Here is an 18,149-nt window from a genome sequence, read left to right on the forward strand (position 1 = left end):
AGTTTGGGATTAACAGATACACACTACTATATATAAAATAGACAACCAACAAGGACCTACTGTATAGCACAGGGAACTATATTCAATATCTTGTAATAACCTATAATGGAAAAGAATCTGAAACAGAATATATATATATATATATAAATGAATCACTTTGCTGTATATCTGAAACACTGTAAATTAACTATACTTCAATTAAGAAAAGAAGGTTCTCACTCACTCATGCTTAATGCCCAAATGAGAAACTCCTCGACATTTCAGTGATTTGCCCAGTACAACTATCCAAATTATCGTCGGGCTGCTGCTTATTTTCATATGAAATGCATGAGGAGTGAATAGAGAACAGTAATCTCACTACACGGCAGTCATATCCCCAGGCACACATGTAAGCCCAGTTAACATGAGGGATTAAGTAACTGACGAAATAGCCACTGAATCACGTTCTACGCAGGCAAGACACAGCCCTACTTTATGTACTGAAAGTATATGCCGGATACAATTTAAGTTAAAAATTTTATAAAACAATATATACTATATGAATCCACAAACCTGTGTGTATATGTACATTAAAAAAGCTGGAAGAATAAATAACAAAATCTTAACAATAGTTATCTCTGTATGGTCATATTGTAGGTGATCTTTATTTCCTTCTGGGTTGTTTTCTGCACCTTCTAATTATCTACACAAATATGTCACTTTTTTCCATGGAGGGAAAATGCATTTTCAAGCCCAAGTAACGAATGTATATAAATTGAGCAGATTGTTACCCTGACAAAATTCCTAATAAGTAGCCTTTACACATATTCTCAGGGCCACTGCCTTTTGAGACAGACTCTGATTTCATCACAATTTGGCCAGACCTTCATCTAAGGTACAAGAAAAGTCAAGTTGCTAAATGCAGCCCTTGAAGCTGTAAGCCATGTAATGACACTGCCACCCCGACTCACTTACTGCATCTCTCCCAAATGTGCAGACACCCCCAAACCCTGGGGATTTTAAGTGCATAGCCCACCATTAGACTTCTTAACACCTCTTGTCAGTAGAGGGAAGCAAGTTACAAAAGGGAGCCACTGAAAAGAAACTGGCAACACCATGGGGACAGAGGCACCACATCAAAGTCATCGTTTCCTACTGCTGCGAAGGGGGAGAGGTGACCCACCAGCTCTCCTGATTCTAAGTGCAGGATCGTCTGTGAATCAGACTTCTCACCGCGCCCCCCGCCAAGCAAATCTGTAATGGCTGGGGCTTGACTGTATTTTTTTTCAGTGGTGGGGTTAGGGTTACCATATGCCATTTGTAAGTTTTGCCAAGAGAATATGACTGATTACAGTCTGAATGGGAGTGGTTCCCCTTTGGAATCAGCCTGCCTCCCACCTTCTGTGATGCCGTGGACTCTGCTATCATGAACCAAGCTCCATCTGCCAGCTGGATTCGGACCCTCAGGGCAGGGCCTGAGACCACTGGCATGACTCACACCCTCAAGGCTGCACTCAGGCTACCATCGCAGACTTTGGAACACCCCCTTGTCCTATTGGGAAGCCCCGACCAGCATTTGGGACCCCTGCAGGAGGACAGCATCGGACACTCATGGCAAAGTCGGGGCCCCCTGGGGATGGGCTTGGACTCCCATGGCAGGGTCTGGGACCCAAAGGGCGGCACTCTGACCCCCCCAAAGCAGAGGCTGGTAATGCACTGTCACAAACTTGGGCCTGCAAGGCAAGGCTGGGGAGTCCCAGGGCTGCACTCAGATCCCGTAAAGCAGGGTCTGGGATCCCTAAGGATGGAGTGGAACCCCCAAGACAGGGTTCGAGACCTCCAGGGATAGGATGGGATCCCCAAAGCAGGGTTCATGACCTCTGGAGTCCCACTAGGATTCCCCACCCCTGCCGGCAAGGCAGGGTCTTGGGGCCCAGGGCTGCATTCCCACACTCGGGCTACCAACACGGAGCTCATCCCGCCAGGGCCAGACAGGAGACTCCAAGCCCAAGTTTGTGACCTCCGGGCCAGACAAACAGCCCCAAGGCAGAGTTCAGGATCCACCGCGACTTGCCTGGACCCCCAGGGCCACAGTCAAGCTACCACCATAGACTTCAGATCCCCGGACTGGATTTGAAACCCCCAAGCAGTGTTTGCAATACCCGTCCAGTCCAGACTCCAGGCCCCAAGGTAAAGTCTGGAACCTCCAGGGATGGGACTGGATCCCCAAGGCAGGGTCTAGGACCCCCGGGGCCGCACCCGGACACCTAAGGTAGGATCCGGGACCCCTCCCCAAGGCATGGTCTGAAACCCAGGCTGAACCGGGACCCCTAAGGCAGAGTTCTGGGCCCTCAGGGCTGCACTCAGACTCCCCCTAAGGCAGGGTCTAGGACCCGGGTCCGCATTTGTACGCCTAGGCCAGGGTCTGGGACACTCAGAAATGCACTTGAACCCCCAAGGCAGGATCTGGGACTCCTGTGACACACTAAGAGCCCTAAGGCAGGACCTGGGACCCCAGGGCTGCACTCGGACCATTAAGGCAGCGTTTGGGGCTCCCGGGGCCGCCCTCGGACCTCCACCAAGGCAGGGTCTGGGACCACTGGAACCACACTCGGATCCACCAAGGCAGAGTTCGGGGTTCCGGAGGACGGAACTGATCCCCAGGACCGGACCCCGACCCTGCGCGGAGGCCTGACCGGGGCGCGGGGAGGTGGCGAGCGTGGGGAAGCGCCCACTGGGTTGGGTGCCCGGCCTGGCCCTGCTCCGGCACTACGTGCCTTGGGAAGCCGCCTCGAGCATCCGCAGCAGAGAGAAGCGTATGCCCAGGCTGCGGTGTCCCAGACTGGCCTCCCGGCCCGGACCGCGCACACCAATCAGGCGGCGGCGAGCACGTGACCCGGACGGCCAATGGGCAGCCTGCACGGGAGCACGCCCCTGAGGCCCCGCCCCGTTGCGTAGGAGCGCTTGCGGTATGTGGGCCGTGCGAGCCGCTGTCCGCCCGGGGTTCTGGCTCTTTCGCGTGGCTCGCGACTGCGGGGCTCCGAGGGCCGCGCCGCCGCTGTCGCCCTGCCCCGAGCGCGCGCTCGCCGCCTTCCGAGGGGGCCTGGGGTGCCCGGAGGGGCGAGGGGGTGGGGGGCGGGGCCCAGGTGCAGATGGCCGGAGAAGTCGGACTGGAGGAAAGGAGGGTGAGGAGGAACCAGAAGCTGCGGAGGAGGAGGAAGAGGAGGAGGAGCTGCTGAGGAGGGACCCTTTGCTGCCGGCGGGGACCCAGCGCGTGTGCTTGGTTCACCCTGACGTCAAGTGGGGGCCCGGGAAGCCGCCGGGTACCCGAGGTGACCGTGACTGTGGCCGCGGACTGAGGTGGGGGGGCGAGCCGTGAAGAGCGCCAAGTCCCGGAACTTAAAGGGCGGGGACGCCGGGGTCTGGCGCTCTGGGCTGAGATGCCGAAGGGCGGGGCTTCTGAATGGGCGGGCTGAAGGGGCGTGGTTTTGGGGGCGTGACTCTGAGGGCTGGAGCCCTTATGGCGTGGCTTCTGGGAGCGGGACTCCGAGAGCTGGACTGCCCCCACCCGACCCGCTCCCGGCAGCCGCACCCCTGCAGCGGGCCTGGAAATCCTAATTCTGAGCTGGGGCGCCTTCCCGTGTGCACATAGCGGGTCCGGGGCCCCTTCCCCTTTCGGACGCGCCCCAGGTTGTCGCTCGGCCCTTCTGCCCCGCGCAGCCTCCCCATCTGTAAAGAAAGAGAATCCAACAACTAACGCCGGTTTGCACGGGGTGTGTCGCTCAGCTTTAAGCCCTTGTTGACCCGCTTTCACTGTGTAACGCTGAGTACTCCGCCCGAAGGTTGTGCACAAGCGTGTTCACGCCCTTTGTAGCAGAAACCGTGAACCCGGCTGAGCCCCTGAGACGCCTGGGACCTGCCTCCATGGCCCTCGGGCATCAGCAACCCCACTGTACCCGCCCCGGTCGGGCTGGGAGGACAGCAGACACGCCGGGCAGGAGCCCGCCGCCTGACCTGAGTGCTGTGTTCAGAACCCAGCGGGAAGGCGGACGGACGGGGGCGGGGACGGGGCCGTCTCACCAGGGTGGTCCTGGATGTCCTGGGGAGACGGACCCCACGGATGAATAGGGACAGTGTCCAGGGTTAGGGCTCCTGAGGGAGCACGTCCTGGGCCCTCCTGGGACCGCTGCCCCTCGGCTGTTTAGGGGCTGTCAGAACCAAGTCACTGCAGTGGTGCAGCCATGCAAGGAGTCAGGTCATCACAGGTACTCTGGGTTTGAGCAGAGCAGTGACGCAATTGCGGGTTGGGGGGTGGCATTCTCCTTATTCCTTTACTCCTCTTAGACCTTTATTGAGATACAGTTAGCAGAGCATAAGATTAACCACTTTGAAGGGTACCGCTCAGGGGCAGCTAGTACGTTCGCAGTCTTGTGCAGCCACCACCTCTGTCTGGTTCCACAACATTCTCATCTCCCCGGAAGGAAACCCTGTACCCTCAGTAGTAGGCCTCCCCCTTGCTTCTCTCCCACCCAACCCCCGGCAAGCAGGAGTCAGCCTTCTGTCCCCGTGGATTTGCCTGTCCTGGACATTTCATGTGAGTGATATGTGGTCTTCCGTGTCTGGCTTCTCTCATTGAGCACCATGTTTCTGAGGCATGCATATGTTGTAGCCTGTGTCAGTGCTTCATTCCTTTTTTTTCTTAAAAACTTTTTTTTAGGGTGATTTTAGTTTCACAGCAAAATTGGGAGGAACGTATGGAGACTTTTCACATATACTCGCTGCCCTCACCAACAGATGGCCTCTGCCGTTTTCAGCATCCCCACCAGATGGTGAATTTGTTATAACTGACGAGCCTATGTTGACATAACATCGTCACCCCAAGTCCACGGTTTACGTTAATTAGGGTTCACTCCTGGTCTTGTACATTCTGTAGGTTTGGGCAAATGTATGATGACATGTATCCACCATTATAGCATCATACAGAGTAGTTTCACTGCCCTAAAAATCCTCTGTGCCCCACGCACTTATCCCTCCCTCCCCCTCTTAAACCCCTGACAAACACTGGGCCTTTTACTGTCTCCATTGTTGTGCCTTTTCCAGAGTGTCATAGACTTGGAATCACACAGTCTGTAGCCTTTTCTCACTGGCTTCTTTCACTTAGTCATATGCATTTAAGGTTCCTCCATGTCTTTTCATGGCCTGACAGCTCATTTCATTTTAGCGCTGAATAATATTCTATTGTCTGGATGGACCACAGTTTATTTATCTAGTCATGTACTAAAGGACACCTTTGTTGCTTCCGTTTTGACAATTATGAATAAAGCTGCTATAAACATCGATGTGCAGGTTTTTGTGTGGATGTAAGTTTTCACATCCTTTGGGCAAATGCCAAGGAGTATGATTGCCGGATTGTATGGTAAGACTATGTTTAGCTTTATGAGAAGCTGCCAAAGCATCTTCCGAAGTGGCCGTACCATTTTGCTTCCCTCCCAGCAGTGAGTGGGAGGGGTGCTGCACACGCTTGTCAGCATTGTGGATTTTGGCTCTTCTAATAGGTGTGTAGCGGTGTCTCATTGCTGTTTTAGTTTGCATTTCCCTGATGACAGAGGATGTGGACCATCTTGTCCTATGTTTATTTGCCATCTGTATATCTTTTTGGTGAGGTGTCTGTTACGGTGTCTGGCCCATTTTTTAGTAGGTTGTTTTCTTATTGCTGAACTTTAAGAATTGTTTTTATATTTTGGATACCAGCGCTTATGGATGTGTTTTTTGCACATATTTTCTCCCAGGTCTGTGGCTTAACTTCTCAGTCCGCTGATGACGTCATTTGCAGAGCAGACGTTTTTAATTTTCCATGTTGTCATATGCTTGAACTCCAGGATCCTTTCTCTGCCAAGTCCAGTCTACCAGCAGGCCCACGTGAGGCGCTCGTCATTTCTGCCAGAGCGCTTGTGATCTCTAGCAGTTCTTTTTGGTTCTTTCTTGGGATTTCCATCTCTCTGCTTGCCTTGCCTGTCCGTTCTTGCATGCTGTCTACTAAATCCATTAGAGCCCTTGGCATGTTAGTCTTAGTTGTTTTAAATTCCTGGTTCAGTAATTCCAACATCCCTGCCACGTCTGGTTCTGATGCTTGCTCTGTCTCTTCGGATTGCCTTTTGGTGCGCCTGGTAATTTTTTCTTGATAGCTAGACGTGATGCACAAGGTGAAAGGAACTGCTGTAAATAGACCTTAGTGGTGAGGGGCTGACGTGTGGGGGAGGGGAAGCCTTCTGTGGTCCTGGGATCAGGGTTCGGTCTCTTATGGTGCCTGTGCCCCTGGGCTGTGACCCGCACTAGTGCTTCTCCGTTTCCATCCCCACCGAATCCTAACCCTGGCCTTCAGGGTGGGGTTGCGGAGTGCCAGACCCCCAGGCAGGCAGCTGTGCAGCGCAGCAGGAGGGAGGCCGCTGGCACCCGCGCAGGCTCTCACCACGGAGCTGGGGCCGTGGCCCCTGTGATCAGGAGAGACAGCACCTGCAGGGATTACTGCTGGGTCAGACCTGGAGTTGAAGGACGGAGGTCAGGCGTGACCAAGCACCTGCTGACCTGAGCGACCAGCAGGTGCAGGAGGTGGGACAAGCTGGCGGGCCCATGGGGCGTCACACCCAAGAAGACCACCTCCCCTTGGCCTAGAGAATGGGGGACCCCGCCCCCCATGTCCCAGAAGATGGGGACCCCCGCACAGCCCAGAGGATGAGGACCACGGTCCAGAGAAGGGGGGGACCCTGATCTGTGGCCTCAGACCCTGCCTGGCACCTACTCCCCAACCTCTGGCCTGTGTCCTGGCTGTGCCTTGAGGAGGGTCAGGTGAACCTAGAGACAGCAGCACCCAGGTGTCCGGGGAGTGGGGACAGCGAAGCAGCGGTGCCACAGAGGGGCCACGGCTCTGAGATTCTGTGCAAGGGTGGCTTCCCAGGGGGCTGGGGCACGGGCACGGGATGGGGGGCCGGCCTCCCATGGGGCTTGGGGTACACGCTCCACATCTCACAGAACACGCCCGGGGCCCCGCAGAGCTGTCCTCTAGGCCACCTCCCCTCCAGACCTGAGTCAGCCCCGTCCACCCTGTCCGGCCCAGCCCCGGGACACGTTGGCATCACTGCCCATCTGCCTGCTGTCCCTCAGGGGAGAGTCTCGGCTATCCCATGCCCCCTTCCTGCTTGGGCAGGACCGTCAGGAGGAGAGCCTAGGGCGGGGTGGCCCCCGACAGCCCTCCATCCACGGCCTGTGCCCTCGGTGTCCTGGGCTCCTGCCCTGGCTGGGCCCTGCCTCGGGAACACACACACACACACACACACACACACACACACACACACACCTGCCTCGGGAACACACACACACACACACACACCTGCCTCGGGAACACACACACACACACACCTGCCTCGGGAACACACACACACACACACACACACACCTGCCTCGGGAACACACACACACACACACACACACCTGCCTCGGGAACACACACACACACACACACACACCTGCCTCGGGAACACACACACACACCTGCCTCGGGAACACACACACACACACACACACACACACACACACACACACACACACACCGTTCACGGCCAGGGGCCCTGGTGGGCGCTGCCTTTCTTGGGCCAGGCTCGGCAAGGGCCCCACCCCGCAGGCAGGGCGGCAGGTTTTATGGGCCCTTGGGAGCCTCACAGGGGATGCTGTCCAGTGGGTCACAAGGGACCATGAGTCCTCACGGGGCAGACGTCCCAGATTCCAACACGGGGGGTGGGGGCATCCCCGTGTCCCTGCTCAGCTCAGGGCCCTGCTCCCCTTCCCGGTCCTGTGTCCACCCCTCCTGACCATCTACCCAGAAGAGCAGAGCTGCATTTCGAGCAAATGCTGATTGGGTCGCTTTCTCGGGACCGTTGTGTAGGCAGGAAGCAGGAAGCCGTCCCAGCCTGGGGCACGTGGCCCAGGGCCCTGGGCAGGGCTGGACACGGCCCGGGGCTGACCCAGCCGTAAATGACCCTCACACTGGCCTGTCTCTCCCCAAAGCTGAGTGGCAGGTGGTGGAGGCACAGGCGCTGGTGCACACGCTGGATGGCTGGTCGGTGGTGGACACGGTGGTGGTGCCCACCAAAACGCCAGACAGGAAGCTCGTCTTTGGCAGAGGGACCTTGGAGCGCCTGACAGGTGAGTCCAGCACACATGTCCCCGTCACCCTCCCAGAAACAGAGCAAGCATGGCCATGCCTCTGGGCCTCACAGGAACTTGGATCAGACGGCAAAAGCCACCACGCCCGTGTCAGAATTCAAACAAGGCCCCAGCACACAGGCGGGACCTTTGAGAGTCGGGCGCACACCAGCCCTGAGCCCCAGCCCAGCCCACCCCCCTCCCCAGTGCCCTGCGGTGGGGATCCTGCGTGTGACCCCTGCCCTCCGTGGACCGCAACGTCCCCGCCCCAAAGCCATGTCTAGCTCACAGCTCAGAGCAGGAGACATGCCAAGGGGGGCGCTCACCGCCCATCTGTGTCTAACGGGCACTCAGTCCCCACGGGGCCACGGGACCCCCATGTGTGTGAGATCTACTCCCCTGAAGATGGACCCGGTCTGGTCCTTCCCGACCCACACTTGACAAATACTGTGCTCAGAGACTCGGGGTGTCCGGCGAACACGGCCAAAGTGCAGGGTCCCCAGACAGACAGACATGGGCGTGCAGACCTCTGAGAGGCCAACCTCTTTTCCTAGAGAAAATCAGAGGGTCCCTGGAAATCACCGCCGTCTTCCTGAATGTGGAGAGGATGGCTGCACCCACCAAGGTACCTCAGAAGCTCACTGTTTCCTGCCCACGGCGGCTGAGCGAGTGGGTTAGTGTCCCCGTGAGAACACAGGTCTCCACGGGCCTGGGGTCACCACAGGTCCCCTCCCTCGCGCTCCATCTTCTAGAAAGAACTGGAAGCCGCGTGGGGTGTGCAGGTGTTCGACCGATTCACGGTGGTTCTTCATATTTTCCGCTGCAACGCCCGCACCAAGGAGGCCCGGCTGCAGGTGGCGCTGGCCGAGCTCCCCCTGCTCAGGTACCTCCAGAGCCCGGGCTCGGGGCAGACGGAACCCTCCTTGGACCCCTTCTTGCTTTTCCATACCTTGACTGTTGCCAGGGTGGTGAGGGTAGAATGTGGCCAGTGGGGACGTGTCCAAGCAACCCACTTACTAGGGCACGTGGCCCACTGGAGTGCCACCCAGCAAGGGACCCTCCGTCCCCTCCCGTGAAGGCCCACGTGGCGGGGCGGCCCCTAGCGAGCCTGTTCTTCCTGTCTAGATGCGCACTCCCCACCCAGGGCTCTGTCCCAGCCTCCCACGGGCACATGCTTCCGTCTCCTGAGCCGACCCATTTCCACGCCAGGTCCCACCTGAAAAACAACGTTACCCACCTGGGCGGACGAGGACGGGACTCTCGCCACATCATGGGGTCAGGTACCGTGTCTGACGTCACCGGGAGCTCAGAAGGGGGACGTGTCATGGCCACCACCCCTACAAAGGGGACGACGTCCCTCAGAGGTCCTGATGGGGCCTCGTCCGTGGTCACAGTCAAAGGGAGGGTATCAAGGTGTTTCCCTGGTGCGGCCGTAACGAAGGACCACGAACCGGTGCCTTAAAACCACAGACATTCATCCTCCCCGAATCCTGCAGACCAGATCAAGGAGTTATAAGGGCTGGTTCCTTCTGGAGGCTCCAGGGGAGGGTCCTTCCTGCCCCTTCCAGCTTCTGAGGGCTCCGGGCGTCCCTGGGCTTGTGGCCGTGTCCCTCCCATCTCTGCCTCCGTCTTCACGGGGCTTCTCCTCTGTGTCTGTATCTCTCCTCTTCTGTGTCTTAGAAGGACCCTGTCATTGGATGTAGGGCCACCCTCCTCCAGGAGGACCTCATCTCAGACCCTTCACTGCATCACATCTGCAGAGACCTTTTGTCCAAATAAGGTCCTGTTCTGAGGTCAAGGTGTCCCAGGGCTGTGGTCCCTCCAGAGGCTCCAGGGGAGGCTCCTTCCCGCCTCTTCCGGCTTCTGGGGGCTCCAGGCGTCCCTGGGCTTGTGGCCGCGTCCCTCCCGTCTCTGCCTCCATCTTCACGGGGCTTCTCCTCTGTGTCTGTATCTCTCCTCTTCTGTGTCTTAGAAGGACCCTGTCATTGGATGTAGGGCCACCCTCCTCCAGGAGGACCTCATCTCAGACCCTTCACTGCATCACATCTGCAGAGACCTTTTGTCCAAATAAGGTCCTGTTCTGAGGTCAAGGTGTCCCAGGGCTGTGGTCCCTCCAGAGGCTCCAGGGGAGGCTCCTTCCCGCCTCTTCCGGCTTCTGGGGGCTCCAGGCGTCCCTGGGCTTGTGGCCGCGTCCCTCCCGTCTCTGCCTCCATCTTCACGGGGCTTCTCCTCTGTGTCTGGGTCTTTCCTCTTCTGTCTCTTAGAAGGACCCTGTCATTGTTTGTAGGGCCACCCTCCTCCAGAGGGACCTCATCTCAGACCCTTCACTGCATCACATCTGCAGAGACCCTGTTTCTTAATAAGGCCCCATCTGTAGGTCCTGGGGGTCAGGGTGTGGACACATCTTTGGGGCATCACTCAGCCCACTGTGGGTATCATGGGGGCCCTTCTGAGGCTCTCCCCTTGGCCTCTTCCTCCTGGGTAAAGGGGAGCCCAGGAGACCTCAGAGGGCAGAAGTGCGAGGCCACCTCGCGCCGGGCAGAGCTGTCTCAGAACAGAAGGTGTTGGGGCCAAGTGTACAGGGGAGCAGGCTGGGTGGGGGAAGGGGGGGTCCCTGCAGCCCCAAGCGTGAGCCTGTCCACGTCCCCCGCAGGCACCCCCGTGGCTCTTGCCCCTTTTGTGTCTGCTCACTGACTCACCATCTTGGGTGTTTCTAGGAGAGTCTTTCATGCAGGTGCAAGAGCGCCTCCTGAAAGATAAAGAAGCGAAGATTCGAAAGGCCCTGGACAGACTCCGCCGGAAGAGGCTTCTCCTGGGGCAGCAGCGGAGGCGGCGGGAGTTCCCTGTGGTCTCCGTGGTTGGATACACGAACTGCGGTGAGAAGTGGGCCCTCCCCGGGGCCGGGCAGGTGTACGCTAGGGGGACCCACTTGCCAACCCAGCGAGACTGAGTATTCACGGAGGGCTAGCCCGCAGTGAGAAGGGCTGCACTCGGGCCCCGTCCCGGGGCGGCCCCCCGTGTGACTGCCGTGGGCTGACGCCCCTCTTAGTGGATGTCCTCCAGACTCTGAGAACGAGGAAGTAGTGACAGTTTTAAGTCCGTTGAGAGTGGACAGGGTCTTGCAGGGATCAGAGTGGTTCAGATGTTGCCGAGGAAAACTTCACAGTCTGTCCTCAGCTTTGTCTGCACGAGCACATCAAGTGGACTCCACGTGGGGAACAGAGTGTAGGGCGTCCTTTAGGGTCACAGGTGCCCTGAGATAAGTGGAAAGCACCCAGTTCCCTCCACTGTGGGGATTCAGTCCACAACACTTACTGGGCTCCCCTGAGGCCCGGCCCCGCCACGTGCTCGGGAAGCACCGCCGTGACGGGCCCGTCCCTTTATCAGGCGCTCACGGTCTGCGTCCAGAGAAGGGAGGGAATGTCCCACAAGCGTGCACAGGAAGCTGTGGGGTGGGTGTCCAGGCTTGAAAAGTCATAAATGTCTACAGGTAAAATCACCCGTGTCAGGAAATCCCAACTGCCCCTCCTGGCTGCATCCCCAGAGGGTGCCGTGTCTTCCGCTAACTGTCACAGGATCCAGTGAGTGTTGGCTTGATCCCGACTCTCACTGACCGGGAGTTCGGGGTCCTGCACTGAGCAGGGGCGTCCAGGCCGAGCCCCGCCATCCAGTTACTCGATGGCAGGACCCGTCACCACCTCCTGGTGGGCCATCGGCGGGACTTCCAGGCGTAGCCAGGGGTGTCCCTGGGCTGGACGGTTACTGCTGCTGCCCCTGAACCTGGGCTCGGTGGAGAAAGTGTCCACGTTTTCAGGAAAGGCTGTGGAGGAGGGTGTTCTAGGACCCCCTCAGGTACACACAGCACTGTCTACACCCTCACTACCTCTCTGCACACACTGCACCCCCTACTCCACCATTCCCTCGTCTACACGGACACCACACCACAGCTCGGTTACTCCACGGGACCGTTCCTCCGCCTGTTTGGACGCCTGCCCACCTCACATGCACGTCACCACTGTCTGTGTCTACGCCGTCTCTCCTGTCTACACCAGCACTCTTGCCCTGGCCCTGGTCCACTTTACCCTGAAGGCTAGACAGTGGCAGCCGAGTCCTTGCACAGCCCGCACAGCGTCCCACGGGTCCTGCGGAGAGTTCTAAGCGCACAGACCTCCTGCCCCTGCCACCCTCCAGCGCCCTGTGATCAGTGTGGGGCAGCCCCGAGGTCCACAGTGGTCGGTGGGGGACCGGAGGGGTCTGAGACGCATGGTCCCCTTGTGCCCGACGTGCAGGAAAGACCACCTTGATCAAGGCCCTGACAGGGGACGCCGCCATCCAGCCCCGGGACCAGCTGTTTGCCACGCTGGACGTCACAGCCCACGCGGGGTGGCTGCCCTCCCGGCTGACTGTCATCTACATGGACACCATTGGCTTCCTCTCCCAGCTGCCCCACAGCCTGGTCGAGTCCTTCTCGGCCACCCTGGAGGACGTGGGCCATTCGGTGAGTGTGGAGGGCCAGGTCGCCTCAAATACCCACAAACAGGAGGCAGGTCCCCTCATCCCAACATCACGGGCCTGGGTCCCCTCATCACAACATCACGAGCCTGGGTCCCCTCATCACAGCATCATGGGGCAGGGTCCCCTCATCACAGCATCACGGGCCTGGGTCCCCTCATCACAGCATCCCGGGGCAGGGTCCCCTCATCACAGCATCCCGGGGCAGGGTCCCCTCATCGCAGCATCCCGGGGCAGGGTCCCCTCATCACAGCATCCCGGGGCAGGGTCACATTACACAAAACTTCACGATGACTGGATCCCCCCCATCCCTGCCCCTCAGCGAGCTGTGCTCTGACTGTACGAGTGTAAGTGCTGTGAAGGCAATGCTAATGAAGAAGGGGTTCTCTGCACCTTTTGGCTGCACTGGGGCCCCGAGCCAGTGAACCCTGGCATTTACTCAGGGTACAGGGGCTGCGGGGCCCTCCGGGTGACAGATGCCCCAGCACCTTCGAGGTCACAGCAGCTGAGCCTGAGGGCCATGTGCAGCTGCCGGCACCGTCCTCGAAAGTGTCTGAAAATCTAGAACTGAACTGAAACACTGATTAAAAGAAAATTTAAGTTCATCAAAAAAAAGAGACAACCCAGAAGCGAACCCCCCAAATCGTAAAGGGCACGTCCTTCCTGTGGCAGAATTACCCTCAGCTGCTCTTTCTCCTTTTCTGTCTCTTCTGAATTTTGCATAAGGTACCTGCCTGTAAAACGTGTGGAATAGGGGTGGAAGCCTTTTTAGAACGTGAGCTTGGTTTCACAGAAAAGTGGAGCGGCCCAGAGCTTCGAGCACAGCACCCGCCGGGTGGGGGGTTGGTGACGGGGGCAAGTGGCCGCACGCAGGCGTAGGGCCAGCACCTGCGGGGCGGGGACACAAGGCGGCCCCTCAGTCCGGGTGCACCTGGAGCGGCAGCCTGGCCCGGAACGAGGGGCACTGGGGGGCTCCGTGCACGGCAGAGCGGCTCTGTGGCCTCAGGTCCCACCCTCCCCCTTGGGGCACAAGCCTCCGTGGGGCAGCCGCACCCACCCCCCACGGAGAGCGCTGCGCAGCCCCCATCGTGGGCCTGGCGGGTCTTCCCGAGCGGGGCCGGGCACCGCTGGCCCCGAGCTCTCCGACTGCCCGGTCCCTCTGGTCCTCAGGATCTGATCGTCCACGTGCGAGACGTGAGCCACCCTGAGACAGAGCTGCAGAAGGCCAGCGTCCTGTCGGCCCTGCGGACCCTGCAGCTGCCGCGCCCGCTGCTGGACTGCATGGTGGAAGTGCCCAACAAGGTGGACCTGGTACCCGGGTGAGCGCCTGCTGCCGCACCGCCGCCGGACCCCTCGCGCTGGCGACCAGGGTGCACGCGGGTCTCCCGCTGGCGGGGCGGCCGCCTCCCCGCTCCTGCTTTCAGGCGTGCCATGCCACACCTGCTGCTGCTCGAGCGGCAGCGCGCTTGGACCCGCCACCGCGCGGGCCCGGATCGCACCCCAGCCCCACGCACGTCCTTCCTCTCACCTTCCGGCGGGGCCGCGTCCTCGCCCGGCACAATCCGAGCCCGTCACGGCTGGGCCTGCGGGCGGGGTCCCCGCTCCGGCCCCCCTCGCTGAGCGGTCGGCCGCCCCTACAGGTACATACCCACCGAACCCGGCGCGGTGGCCGTGTCTGCGCTCCTGGGGCTCGGGCTGGAGGAGCTGAAAGCCAGGCTGGAGGAAGCAGTTCTGAGAGCCACGGGCAGACGGGTCCTCACGCTGCGAGTGGGGCTGGCGGGGCCGCAGCTGAGGTGCGTCGGGCCGGCCCGGCGGGGGTGGGGTGGCGGGGGTCCCACCAGTCGCTGCGCGGGGCGGGGCCCTGGGCCTGGGCAGGGAAGGCGGCGCCAGGTGGGGTCCGGGTGCGACGCGGGGGCAGCCGCATCCCCCGCAGCCGGTCTGTCTGCTCAGGCGGTGAGCAGGTGCCTGGCCGCTTACCTGCAGGCCGGGGCCGTGGGTGATGCCACCCGCCAAGAAGCGGGTCGCCTCGCTGGGGTCTTCGGGGCTCCGTCGGGGCCGCCCGTTCCCACCAAACGCGTCTTCCTCCCAGCTGGCTGCATCAGGAGGCCGCGGTGCAGGCGGTGGACGTGAGGCCTGAGGCCGGGGTGGCCGACGTCAAGGTCATCATAAGCGACTCAGCTTACGGCAGGTTCAGGAAGCTCTTTCCAGGTTGAAAGGAAGCCCAAGGGTGGGGATGCTCCCCGAGGACTGAGGGGGGGGCTCCCCGGGGACCGGGGGGCTGCAACGTTCCCGCCTCAGAGAGAAGCGGGCTCCTAGCGTGGGCCCTACACCCCCGTGAGCGTGGCGGGAGGGCTGGTGGGACTGGGAGCTGGCGTGGATGGTGGCGCTCCGAGTGGTTCTGATTGACCGTTGGGCGTCTGGAGAGCTGACGTCCCGTCCAGGGTGCTTGAGCCGTGAGACAGTAAAAGCTTTGCGTGTGTTCGTGAACCAGCCTTTCTGGTTCTTCCGTGCCGGCCGCCCGGCAGAAGGCCTGCGAACGCTGGCCGTGAAGGAGGCAGGTCCGGCTTCCCCGTCCGCTCTGCGTCCACATGTTCACGGCTGCCAGTCCTCGCCCTTCCCCACGGTAGCGTCAGGGTTATAATTAAAATGTCTCCCGACAGTCCAGCAAGCAGGAAGAATCTCCCCGTTTACTGGACCAGGCGGCCGGGACCACCCATCACACACCCGTTAGTTGTCTTTACCCAAAGGAAAAAATACAACTTTGGGATCTTGTCGACAGGCAGGGAATCACATCCTGGGGCCAAACTCCCCCATGGTGAGGCAGGACCCCCTTCCCGATGTTCACTTTGCAGAGGCTCCAGGGCCCCCAGGCAGACGTTCCTGGGATGCAAACAGGCCGGGGGTCCAGCTTAAAGAGAGTCACACACACCTCAGGGAGACGGGACACTGCGCTGCAGGTTCTCTAAAGGGAAAGCGAATGAGAAGGGCGCTCCCTTGCCCATTTGGCACCAGGAAAGGATTTTTTTCCTTACCTCTGTATTCAGCATTATAGGGCCGTTTCCTGAGTTGTCGCAGGCTTTCAGCACAGCTGGAAAAAGTCTCTGCGCTTCTTCTAAGCGTGTGGATGCAGGGTGTCCGTGTGAGCTTTCCTTGTTTTCTGAGACTCGGTTGTGCACACGCGGCTCTCCAGGCTCCCCAGCTCAGTCCTTGGTGCGCCCAGGCCCTCCACGCCTGCTTCTGTAACTGCCATTCTGTGGAGTTTCCGCCTGGGGCAGTGTGGCAGGCGGAATCGTGTCCTCTACAATGTCCACGTCCTAATTCCAGAGACAATCCCCGCCTCCGAGGCCCCCCGGTGAACCCACCAAGCCCCCTCCCCGTGGGTCCCCGTGAACAGGAGGCAGAAGTGAGAGTCGGGGCTGGTGTGAGGACAGAACTGGAGTTTGGGCTGAGGAAACTGCCTCTGCGGAGACGCTGCTGTGAGGCGCAGAGAGGGGTCCCGACCCCAGCAATCCGGTGGCTCCAGAGCTGGGAAAGGGATGAAACAGTCTTCCCTGGAGCCTCCAGAAGGATGAGCCCTGCCCGTCCTGGGTGTCTGCCTGGGGGGGCCACGTGCGACTGCTGCCTGTAGGACGGGGACAGTTAATCTGTATGTTTGCAGGCGCCATCTGGGCGCCTGTGGCAGCGTGTACAGGACCCACATGGGACCCCGGGGTGGGGGGGACCACCCGCATGGAATTGTGGGGCACGGGACAGTCGGGATGCGAGCCCCTGAGCCTACATGTGCAGGACAGCCTCCCCGATCCGAGAGGAGGTGGCTCCAGCGACCCCGCAGGCCGAGTGCGGAGCGGGACCAGGTCCTGCTCTGGGACCACAACCCCATCCGGTCCTCTTGCACGGGGTGCAGGAGGAGGGGCTGCAGGGTGGCCCCTGGGAGCAGAGCCTCCTTTCCGACGGAGGACCAGGCCAGGGGGTCAGCCAGCCAGGGCCTCACGACAGCTGCACCGCCGGCCTGTCCCCGTCCTGCTCAGCCCCTGCGGGTCTCGTTCCTACAGGGTCTTTGAGGCAGGGGAGGCTTTGCATAGACCCTGGTGGGTGGGGAGCATCCAGGCTCCCCGGGTCCAGCCCATGCGTTTGTCAGGCTGGGGTTGCCCACGTGGTCCCAGGGGCCCCGTGTCAGCCATCCTCCCTGCCGGGGACCCCTGGGCTTGGCCGCCGAGCTCCTCCCAGGTCCAGCCTCCCGGCTCGAGTCTGGTCCACCCCCAACTCCTCCCCGGCGGCAAGACACAAGCAAGGGCTGTAGGGGGGTCGGTTCTGGCCTCTGGCCCCCTCTCCTGGTGCCCCTCACCCGCTGCCTGGGGTCCCACCCACCCACGGAAGCCCCCTCCCCAAGGACTGAGGAGGCGAGCTCAGCCCGCGGCTGCCTCGGGCGCTGGCGAGGTGCTGCGGGGCCAGACACGCCCCCGCGGGAGCTGAGCAAGTGCACCCCAGGCAGGAGCACGAGGCGGGGCCTCACGGGGCCTGGGGGAGGGCAGGGGTCTCGGAGGGCCCGAGGGGTGGATCAGGCTCGTGCAGAGTGGGAACAGGTGGAAGGCCACCCCTCCCCCCAGTACCCAGACCCTCCTACGACCCTTCTGCAGAGACGGTCTCCACCTCTCCGCACTCCAACCTCCTGGACACTTCGGTTCCCCATCTGACTCCCGACCCCTCCAGCTGGCTGGGGAGAGGCAGCCTCATGAGACAGTGCGCACAAAGCTTTCTGGCCGGGCCTTGAGGATGGGGACTGGGTCCCACCTGTGCCAAGGAAGCTGGCGTCTCACCTGGATTTGCCTCCGGGCTCTTGAAGGTGGACTGAAGGTCAGACAGTCCAGAGGCCAAGGGCCCCCAAGGAGCGGGGTGTGGGCGCAGGTAGATCAGGAGCAGCTGCCCCTCTGGTCAGGAGAGTCTAACAACCCGGGGCTTTCTGATTCCTGGGGGGAGGAGAGGGCAGAGGCAGTGGGCGCCCAAAGACAGGTCCTGCTTCACCTCTGGATGGAGCCACTCAGCTGAGGCCAGGTTTTGAGGGATTAGAGTTAAAGGATGCAGGCTAGACGGTCAGGGTTAGAGGGTTAGGTTAGACGGTCTGAGTCAGGGTCAGGGTAAGGGTTAGGAGTCTACAGGTCAAGGTCGAGTACCTAGGGGCTAGGGGTTAGGAGTATTAGGGTTTAGGTTTAGAGATTAGGAGGTTAGGGTTAGGGAGCTAACAGTAGAGATTTGGGCGTTAGGGTTAGTGGGTCAGTGTTAAGCATAACTGGCCCACGACCCCCCTAACCCCACACCTCTGAGTCCTCTAGGATGGACAGGACTTGCCCTGGGTCACTCATGAGTGTGGGGTTCACCTGGACCGCTGGTTATCTACCCCCCGTCCTGGAACCTGATAGCAGAAGAATGAAATGTCTGCTCCGGTCACTGACTGTTTCAAA

General features: G+C 60.2%; 1 protein-coding gene across 1 annotated transcript; it reads left to right on the forward strand.

The window, feature by feature from the left end:
• Positions 1-2,928: 2,928 nt before the first annotated feature.
• On the forward strand, positions 2,929-15,471 carry GTPBP6 (GTP binding protein 6). The gene is made up of 10 exons (XM_022561910.3): positions 2,929-3,311; positions 8,041-8,178; positions 8,733-8,803; positions 8,931-9,061; positions 9,388-9,458; positions 10,896-11,054; positions 12,468-12,676; positions 13,861-14,009; positions 14,331-14,483; positions 14,780-15,471. Exons 1-10 carry the CDS (start codon positions 2,951-2,953, stop codon positions 14,901-14,903), a joined length of 1,566 nt encoding a protein of 521 aa, XP_022417618.1. The 5' UTR covers positions 2,929-2,950; the 3' UTR covers positions 14,904-15,471.
• The last annotated feature ends 2,678 nt before the right edge of the window (positions 15,472-18,149 follow it).

The sequence above is a fragment of the Delphinapterus leucas genome, chromosome X (genome assembly GCF_059928025.1).
Source record: "Delphinapterus leucas isolate spDelLeu-1000000601 "Yukka" chromosome X, BTC_Dleu_Yukka2, whole genome shotgun sequence".
Classification (NCBI taxonomy): Eukaryota; Metazoa; Chordata; class Mammalia; order Artiodactyla; family Monodontidae; genus Delphinapterus; species Delphinapterus leucas.

What these genes read in the sequence shown, in the direction of transcription:
- GTPBP6 (XM_022561910.3), top strand. Translation starts at nt 2,951, where the DNA reads ATGTGGGCCGTGCGAGCCGCTGTCCGCCCGGGGTTCTGGCTCTTTCGC. An exon ending in TCGCCACATCATGGGGTCAG is followed by an intron (nt 9,459 to 10,895) that starts GTACCGTGTCTG and finishes GGGTGTTTCTAG; the next exon opens with GAGAGTCTTTCATGCAGGTG. An exon ending in CTGGCGGGGCCGCAGCTGAG is followed by an intron (nt 14,484 to 14,779) that starts GTGCGTCGGGCC and finishes TCTTCCTCCCAG; the next exon opens with CTGGCTGCATCAGGAGGCCG.